General features: G+C 44.0%; 1 protein-coding gene across 1 annotated transcript; it reads left to right on the top strand.

Annotated features, from left to right (window-relative positions):
- The first annotated feature begins 2,087 nt into the window (after positions 1-2,087).
- On the top strand, positions 2,088-2,645 carry LOC110706086. The gene has a single exon (XM_021884002.1). The coding sequence runs from the start codon at positions 2,088-2,090 to the stop codon at positions 2,643-2,645; it is 558 nt and encodes a 185-aa protein (XP_021739694.1).
- Positions 2,646-9,857: the final 7,212 nt, after the last annotated feature.

Below are 9,857 nucleotides of genomic sequence, written 5' to 3'. Positions count from 1 at the left end.
AGCTTCATACGCTCTTCGCAGTCGGCCTCATTTTCTGCAATCAGGCGGAGTTGTTCCTCTTCCAGCTCTTTCTTATGAGCCGCCTAATTGTTTGAAAGTTCAGTTACCAACCGGCTGTTGTCCTTCCGGAGATTGACATTTTCCTTGTCAGCATTCTTCAGGGATTTAAGGTCAGTTTGAAGATTTTTGACTTGGAGCTCAAGCTCATCAACTCTCTTCAAGGCCGCCTCCCCAGCTTCAGCCGCCTTCTTCTGCAGTTCCTCCTATTGCAACTTCCTTTGTTCAGTTTCCAAGTCATATGAAATGGCATTGAATTGGAAAACGTCAACAAGCTCAGACGCGCGCTTCTGAGCGTCTCTTACCTCATCCTTCTTCTTGCGAAGAGGGACGCTAAGCCCATCAACTCTCAGCAGCATCTGCGATATCAACTGGGAAAAGTGTTAGGAAATATCAAAAATAAAGTACTTGCATCCGGTAAAAAAGATTATTGCTTAAACATAGTCCATCCGGTTTATGTACCTCAGCAAGAAGAGAAGTGATCCGGTCAAGATTGACCGTGTGCACAGCCGGCACAGCTTCTCTCTCAGACCGAGTGATGGTCTTGACCATCCTCTTAGCATATTGCTGGTAGTTTGGACGGCTGGAGGTTGTATCTGCAAGCATAGAATCATCTGTAAGGTATTGGGCATATGCCTCGCCAATATCCAAGCGGTGTCCAGAAGAATCCCCGGATTGGCTTGCTTGGGTTTTTACTCTCATATGCCCAAGAGGCCAGGGGGGATCAAAGGCAGAAGTTTTACCTTTTTCGGACTGTGGGGTCAAAGCCCCCCCAGCCGCTAAAGAACCGGAGCCCGTCTGAGTACGAGCATCCGGTCTTGCTGACTCCACCACCATTTCAAAGTGGGGAATGAATTGCAGGCTCTTCCCTGCTGTTGTTGTCCTGTCCTTGTCAGGCGTCTTCTATTTTTTACTAGAGCTAACTTTGATGCGGGGGCGGGTGGCCAATTGATTAAAGTCCTTCAAAATCAAGTTGAAGCAACAATTGCAGAGGTAGTAAAGAACTACTCTTGGGGTGGTAGAAGGAGGAATGCACCAAAGAAGGGTGGAAAGTATGAATTAGAGAAGGTTGATCAATTGCAACATCAAATTGAGCTTTTAACAAAAGGGCTTGCAAAGTTGAATACTAGTGTCAATAGTGGGGCAAGCTCCTCTTAAGTCAATTCCTTCTCTTACCAAAATTGTGGTGGAACGAACCATAATACATCCTATTGTGGAGGTTTGAGCCCGGAGCATGTAGCGGCATACAACACAAGGCAAGACGGACATACGGGAAGTGGCGGTGGAGTAGCTTGGAGGCAACCACCACCCGGATTTGCTCACCAACCCCAACAATGGAATCAACAAGCTCAACAACCATACAACTCCAATCCCCAATACCAAAACCCACCACCATTCCAAACCCAAAACCCAAGAGGAAACTACCTAAGAAACAACCAACACAATAATCAAAACCAATACCACAATCAAAATCAAGCGACTCAAAGGAGTCAAGAGCAAGCATCTCAACCCAATTCTACTCAAACCCAAATTCTTCAACAACTTCAAGCCATGAATCAACAAATGCACGAGGTCAAGGCTCATAACAAGATGGTTGATTCACAATTAGCACAATTGGCCGAGAGAGTTCCTTTCAACTCGCCTTCTATTCTACCCGGACAATAACAAACTAACCTTTCCAACATTGTGAAACCTGACTCTTTCAAGGAAATCACATTGAGATCGAGTACGTCCTATGAGGGTCCAAGGAGGGGGATAGTGAGGAGAAGAAGGAAGGAGAAGAGAGCGTGAGTGAAGACAAGGAAGTTGAAGAAGATAAAGTTGTTAAGAAAGAGATAAGTATGGAGAAAAAGAAGTAGTCTAAGGATGTGGTGACATCTTCAACTCCTAGTGAGACTAGGAATCTTGATGGACCGGTTCCCTTTCCCGGTCGACTTGCGGAGAGGAAGTTAAATAATAAATTTGCAAAGTTCCTTAGTGTGATGAAGAACTTACACATAAATATCCCTTTCATTGCAGTTGTCACACAAATGCCTTCATACTCCAAGTTCTTGAAAGATATTCTCACCAACAAGAGGAAGCTTAATGATGAGCTTATCACTCTCCCCCATCAAGTGAGTGCACTTGTTCAAAACAAGATGCCCAAGGAGCAAAAGGACCCGGGAAGCTTTACTTTGCCGGTAAACATTGGGAATATGGAAGCTAGGGGCGCCATAGCCGATCTTGGAGCAAGTGTTAGTTTGATCCCTCTATCCATTGCTCAAAAGCTTAACATTGAGATGATCCCTACAAGGAAGACTATCCAATTGGCCGACCGTTCGGTGAAGTTGCCTCTTGGTGAGCTTGAAGATGTTCCTATTCAAGTTGGGCATATTTATGTGCCTTGTGATTTCGTAGTGATGGATATGGAGGAGGATGTCGATACTCCCTTGATTTTGGGTCGTGAAGCTCTCAAGACCTTGGGGGCGGTGATCAATTGCAAGAACAACACCATTAAATGTGAGGTAGCCGATGAAAAAATTGTTTTTGAGTTCTCTAAGCTACTCAAGACCCCATGGTTGAGAAGTGCTATAGGGTTGATGTTGTGAATGAAGAGTTAGATTGCTTGGGAAGGGTTATGATGAGTCCTTAAGATCCAATGGTTGAAGCTCTTACATGCAAGGAAGAGTACCACTCTCAAGAAGCAAAAGAGTTTGTCATGACCATTGAGGAAGCTAAAAAGGAGGAAGAGGATGATCCTAGGGATTATGAGCTCGGGCTAGCGGAGGAGAAATTGGAGGAGAGTTCCAAGCCTCTTCCCAAGGTAGAACTCAAACCCCTTCCCCCCTCTTTGAAATATGCTTATCTTGGAAATGAAGGGGAATACCCTATTATTGTCAATGCTACCCTTGATGATCTTAATTTGGAAAATTGCTTGATGTATTGAGAAAATATAGAGATGTGATAGGGTATAGCATTGATAATATTAAGGGAATTAGTTATTCTTTGTGCATGCATCGTATTCACCTTGAGGATGATCAATCCACCTCAATTGAGCCTCAAAGGAGGTTGAACCCCAACCTCCAAGAGGTTATCAAGAAAGAAATCTTGAAATTGCGTGAAGCGGGCATAATCTATGCTATCTCCGATAGCAAGTGGGTTAGCCCGGTTCACGTGGTTCCAAAGAAAGGTGGAATAACTATTGTCAAGGGAGAAGGAGGAGAGGAAATCTCCACCTGGACAGTAACTGGGTGGAGAATGTGCATTGATTATAGGAAGTTAAACTAAAATACAAAGAAAGACCATTTTCCTCTCCCCTTCATGGACCAAATGTTGGAGAGACTCTCCCATCATGCTTTCTTTTGCTTTTTGGATGGATACTCCGGGTTTTTCCAAATCCTTATCCATCCATACGATCAAGAGAAAACTATTTTCACGTGTCCATGGAACATTCGCATACCAAAGAATGCCATTCAGGTTATGCAATGCTCCTTCAACTTTCCAACGATGCATGACTTCCATTTTTTCTAAAATGCTTGAAAATGAGATTGAGGTTTTTATGGACGATTTTAGTGTTGTGGCTCGTCTTTTGACACATGTATTTATAATCTTGAAAAAGTTTTGAAAAGGTTTCAAGAGACGAGTTTGGTTTTAAATTGGGAGAAATGCCATTTTATGGTCGAGGAAGGTATTGTCCTAGGCCATAAAGTATCAAAAAAGGGCATTGAAGTTGATTCGGCAAAGGTTTCGGTGATTGCAAAATTGTCCCCTCCTACTTCCGTTACGGGAGTGAAAGCCTTTCTAGGGCATGCCGGTTTTTACTGGAGGTTTATTAAAAAAATTTCATCAATCGCCAAACCATTGACCAAATTACTCAAGAAAAATGTTGTGTTCAACTTTGATGAGCCTTGTCTTGAGGCATTTCAAAAACTCAAGGAAGCTCTCATCTCCTCTCCTGTTGTGCAAGCTCCGGATTGGAGCTTGCCTTTTGAGCTAATGTGCGATGCAAGTGATTTTGCAGTAGGTGCGGTGCTTGGGCAAAAGAAGGAAGGACGATCTCATGTCATCTACTATGCAAGTAGAACGCTTGATGAGGCTCAAAAGAATTACACAACGACGGAGAAGGAAATGCTTGCGGTTGTGTTTGCCATGGAAAAATTTAGGTCCTATCTCATATGCTCCAAAGTGATTGAGTACACGGATCATATAGCGGTTCGTTATCTTATGACCAAGAAGGAAGCTAAGCCAGGCCTCATCCGTTGGGTTCTTTCGCTCCATGATTTTGACATGGAGATGAGAGATAAAAAGGGAGCGGAGAACTTTGTGGCAGATCATTTTTCTAGGCTTCCTTTTGAGAACAAGGAGGATGTGCCAATCAATGAAGAAGTAGGATTTGAAACTCTCATGGATATGGCTTCAACATCTAGCCCGTGGTATGCGGATGTAGCCAATTCTCTTGCTTACGGGGTTGTTCCCCCGGAGTTCTCTTCTCAACAAAAGAAACGGTTTTTCAAGGAAGTGAGGAGGTACTTTTGGAATGACCCCTACTTGTATAAGCAGTGTGGATATGGCCTCTTCCGAAAATTTGTTTCGGACCATGAGATCAAAGGAGTTCTTGAGCATTACCACTCATTACCGTGTGGAGGACATGGAGGAGTTGACAAGACGGTGGCAAAGATCTCTCAATCTCTCCTATGGTGGCCTACGATGCATAAGGATGCCCATAAGTTCGTTTCAAGATGTGACAAATGCCAAAGAAGTGGTGGCATAACCAAAAGGGATGAGATGCCTCAACAAAACATTTTGGAAGTTGAGCCATTTGATGTTTGGGGTGTCGACTTTATGGGGCCTTTTGTCTCTTCATGTGGAAATTTGTATATCTTGGTAGCGGTGGACTATGTGACTAAATGGATTAAAGCTATGCCCTCCCCTACCAATGATCATAAGGTTGTGCTTAAGCTTCTCATGAAAATCATATTTCCGCGGTTTTGGGTTCCTAGGGTGCTAATTAGTGATGGAGGTTCTCATTTTGCCAAGAAGCAACTCGAAGCTCTTCTCAAGAGATATGGGGTTCATCACAAGGTTGGTCTACCTTACCACCCTCAAACTCAAGGGCAAGTGGAGGTGTCAAATAGAGAGATCAAGAACCTTCTCGAAAGGATGGTGAACAAATCTAGGAAGGATTGGTCCCTCAAGCTTGACGACACACTTTGGGCCTTGCGGACGGCATACAAGACTCCAATTGGTACAACCCCCTATCAGTTGGTCTATGGGATGGCTTGTCATTTACCGGTTGAGTTGGAGTACGACAAAGCTTGGTGGGAAATCAAGGAGCTAAACATGGATATGTCGTTTGCCAGTGAGAAGAGATTGCTCAAGCTCAATGAACTTGAAGAGCTTAGTTATGATGCCTATTAGAACTCGAGACTATACAAGGAGAAAACTAAGAAATGGCACGACCAACATATAAGGAACAAAAGCTTCAAGGTTGGAGACAAGGTGTTGTTATTCAACTTTAGGCTCCGTTTGTTTACCGGAAAGCTCAAGTCCAAATGGTCGGGACCTTTCGTTATTTCAAGGATTACTCCTTATGGGTCTTTTGAGTTGGAGGAGGGAGACAACAAGTTCATGGTTAATGGTCATCGTTTGAAGCACTACTTTTGCAAGGAGGAAGTAGGTTGATAGAATGTATGAGGCTTGATCCATTGGATCCTAATCCACCTCTTGGATGATGGTTTATCATGGTCAAGCTAGTGACCTTATAAAGAAGCGCTTCTCGGGAGGCAACCCAAGTTCTCAAACTCTTTGGTCTTTTATTTCTTGTATTTGGTCAATTTTGGTTGATTTTTCTCGAAACTCTTATTGCGTGCTTTTTGTTCTCCTTTTTTAGGTATTTGAATCCTTGGGCATTTGGTCTACAAATTTGATAATGAAAGTGTTAAGGAGGAGTTATGAATCGAAAGAGAAGGTTGCGATTGGATTTCAAGTCTCAAGTCTAAAGGGGTTATTTATGTATCTGGAGATGCCCAGGAGAGGGCTCTCCATGAAGACCCGCGGGCGCGGCCCAAAGACCCGCTAGCGCGGGCAGGGTTTTTATGCCCCTATGTTGGCATTCTGGAGATGCTTAGGAGATTCCCAGGAGAGGGCTCTCCATGAAGACCCACGGGCGCAACACTAATACCCGCGGGTGCGGACAGGTAAATGCCGCGGGCGCGGCCTGTTGCTCTTCTAAAAGTTTTAGAAAGTGGAGATGCTCTGGAGATGCCCAAGAAAGGGCGCAGCCTCTATACCTACGGGCGCGGCCCTTGGACCCGCGGGCGCGAACAGTAAAAGCCGCGGGCTCGACGACCTGGGTCTGCGAATTTTAAGATTTTTTCCCAGCATTTCTGAAACACTATCTTGCCCCAAATCAGATTTTCGCCCCTTCTCCCTCTCTAAACCTCCACTCCTCTTCAAACCCTTACTCCTTCCACTTAAACTCTCATCAATAATCATCAAAAATCATCAAATTTCCTCACTTTCCTTCAAGTTTTCTCATCAAAATCTGAAAATTTCACCATTCAAGACCCCCATTTTCGGTGTTCTTCTTCGAACGGGTATAGCTCATCTACCATTGAAGGGACCTTGAAGGTAGCTTGGAATTCATCTTGAAAAGGCTAATTAGAGTAATTTTTGGTACTCATTGTTGGAATATATCTTTTCCACTCTAGTTTTCCTTTGAATTTGAAGTATCTCTTTTGGTGAGAAAATTTGTTATCTCATGAATTTCATGTGGGAATTTTTTATGATTGCATGCCTACTTTGTGTTAGTTCATATTATTGAGCATGGTTAATTGTTGAGTTCTTGTTGTCTTTGTTAGTTGTTGGTGGATTATATTGCTTGGTTGAGGTTGTGCTTGGTGATTCCGAAAGGTTGCTCATTGTGTTGGATTTTTGAAGTAGGGGAATTGTTGTTGTGAGTTGTTGTGGTGATTTGTTGAGGTGTTTGATTGCAATTTGGTGTTGGTGAAAATGGTTTTTGGTACAAAGAAGAGAAAGAGTGGGAAGGAACCTCAAAGTTTAACATCCACAAACCCCCAAAAAAATGAACAACCCACTCCACCACCTTTACCACCCCTTAAATTCCACAATAAAAACCACAAACCCATTTATGAAAATCTCCAAAACCGGAAACTAAGACCCACAAAACACTACCACCAACCTCCAGCACAAAACTCGGCATTGACGACGATTGTTGGTTCCTATTCAACAATCTTCAGTTAGGCTTATTTGTGACAAGTCAACAACAACAACATCAACAACGACAAAGTCAACAACAACAACAATAACAAAGACAACAACAATTTGACTACCATCAAGAGATGGCGGTGATGCGGGCCCAAATGGAGAGCATGCAACTCGGCATTCAAGGTATAATCGCATCCCAACAACACCATTTTTTCCAAACCAATGCTTTGTACGATGCTAGCGTACGTAGAGGGGATGTCACTCCCCCGATCAACTACCCTTATGTGCCGGCCCAAAAAGGGCCCGTGCCATCGGGGGGATGACAACCAACCTACTTACCCTTATTGGCAGGGTCCCTCAAACTCTAATGTGCCAAGACTTGATTTCCCCCATGAGTCCGGTCATTATGAATATCGGGTTTCAGGTGGGAGTGATTATCGGGGTGACCCTAACTATCCCTACGTTGATCCCTCTCACCCTTCGCCTCTAGTCCAACCGGAGCCATATGACCAGTTGTCTGCATCCCAACTAGACCTTTTCAAAGGTCATTATGGGTGGCCTCCCGGTTACGCCGGAGGCTGGGATCCCCATGGCCCCCCCCCTCGGGTTTCTCCTATGATAGTTGGAATGCGAATGACGGTGGTGCCGGCCCTAGTGGCCAATAGTTCCCCCTCGGTCTTTTTGTTCCCTCCCTTTGTGGTCCCTCCCTTTCATTCCATGTGCATGTGAAGCATCGGGGACGATGCTTTAATCTAGTTTGGGGGGGTGTTTGAGTCAAAAGGGAGTGTTTTTGGGTAAGTGTGGGGGAAGGCACCTAGGACTCATGGGAACGTTTAGGGGATTTGGGTTTGGGTGCTGTTGGTAAGCTCTTGGTAGCATTGTTGTTGTTGATTGCTGATGATGTCTATTTTTTTATGATGATGATGATATAATGATGTGTTTGGTTAGTTGGTTATGCCCAAATATTTGAGTTTATAGATTTTCTCTCTTTCTTTCTAACATTTTTCTCTCTATAGTGCTTGTTTTGTTTTTCTCTCTATTTTGTAGCATAGAAGAAAATTGGAAGTAACATATGGAGACATGGTAAATTGTAAGGTTGCTTTATTTTTCTTCAAGAGACATATGGGTGAGATCTTTCCTCTACTTTCTCTTTTCTTTCTTGTGATGTATTTAGTTTAGGAATTAGTTTAGGAAGAAGTTGAATGGTTCGAGGTTTTTTACATATGGTTCCAAGGAACCTGGAATCGTTGGTGTTGATACCGAACGATCATTTGTATGTCGATTGGGATTTATTTGGATTTATATGCCTCATGTGTGAACCTCTTTCATTTCTTCCTTCTTTTGTTCTGTTTTTATTATTCTTTTGTGTGACAAACATGATTATGGCAAGATAATATGATGGTGTTTTGGAATTAGCTTGTATATTTGGACTCTTTTTCCTTGATGATGCGCCTTAAAATGCTTGTTTCTTCTCAACATTATGATGAAATGCACGGTTTGAGATTGCCTTGGGGTGAATTAGACGAACCTTAGCTAAGTTAGTAAGGTTAAGAACTTGTGAGGGCGTTTGAACCCTTAGTTCATGGGAAGTTGTAAGATGGAGTTGCTCCCTGTAGTGGATTTGAAGCCCTTTAGTTAGCATTTGCGTGCCTTTTTTCATTAAGGGATTTTGCTCCCGCTAATCGGAATGCACCACGTGGGCCAATCAGGTCCTGCCACGTGTCCTCTAATTGGACAAGTCAGAGCCTGCCACGTGGCACACGCCTATTTGTCCACCATGGACCTATTATGTCACGACACGTGGCATCCTCCATGCCATATGAAAAAACCGGCCACCTAGGCCCAACTTCCAAGGGAAGCCCAATCAGCCCTAGGTTAACCTAAACCTAGGATTGGCACGCTTCCCAAGGTTATAAATACCCTCGTTAATCCTCATTAAAGGGGGTTACGCTCATAAATTACTCTCACCAAGAGAAAATACACTTTACTTTTCCGCATTAATTACTCCTTACACAAGCACTAACTTGACCGTCGGAGGCGGAGCTCCAACCACTCGGAGTCTCCGTTTGTTTTGCAGGTATATGCGTCCGGTTCTAGTCTCGGAATTGTAACTCTCCCGCAGGACATCCGAAAACCCCGAAACATTTTGGCGCCGTCTGTGGGGAGAGTACTTTCGAGATGGCTTCAACGTCTGTACCAGAAGAGATGCGTCCACTGGACGACCCTCAAGTCTACTCAGATCATGATACTGAGGATGAGGTTGAGGTTGAAACACACACAACCTCAGACGGGACCCTAGGGGTCCGACGCACCCGTCACACCGAAAGGAAAGAACGGGTAGATCACCAAGCTGGACCCAGTAATCCAGCCGGCACACCGCCTGATCAGCAGCAGGCAGCTGAAGGGTCTGCTCCCATTACAAGAAACGAACTCATGACCTTTATGAGGGGCTTCAAGGTGGAGATCCAAGAACTGATCAATAAGAAGACGCATGCTCTGTCTAAGGAGCAGTCGGCTAAAAAACCTTCCCATTCAGGAAGAAGGAAGCATGTTCAAGGACGAGAGGCGACCCCTCACCCTAACTCTAGGAAGTG

This window comes from Chenopodium quinoa, unplaced genomic scaffold (assembly GCF_001683475.1).
Source record: "Chenopodium quinoa cultivar QQ74 unplaced genomic scaffold, ASM168347v1, whole genome shotgun sequence".
NCBI classification, from domain to species: Eukaryota; Viridiplantae; Streptophyta; class Magnoliopsida; order Caryophyllales; family Amaranthaceae; genus Chenopodium; species Chenopodium quinoa.
Note: the sequence above shows the minus strand (reverse complement) of the source record. Positions and strands in the feature narration are given on the sequence as shown.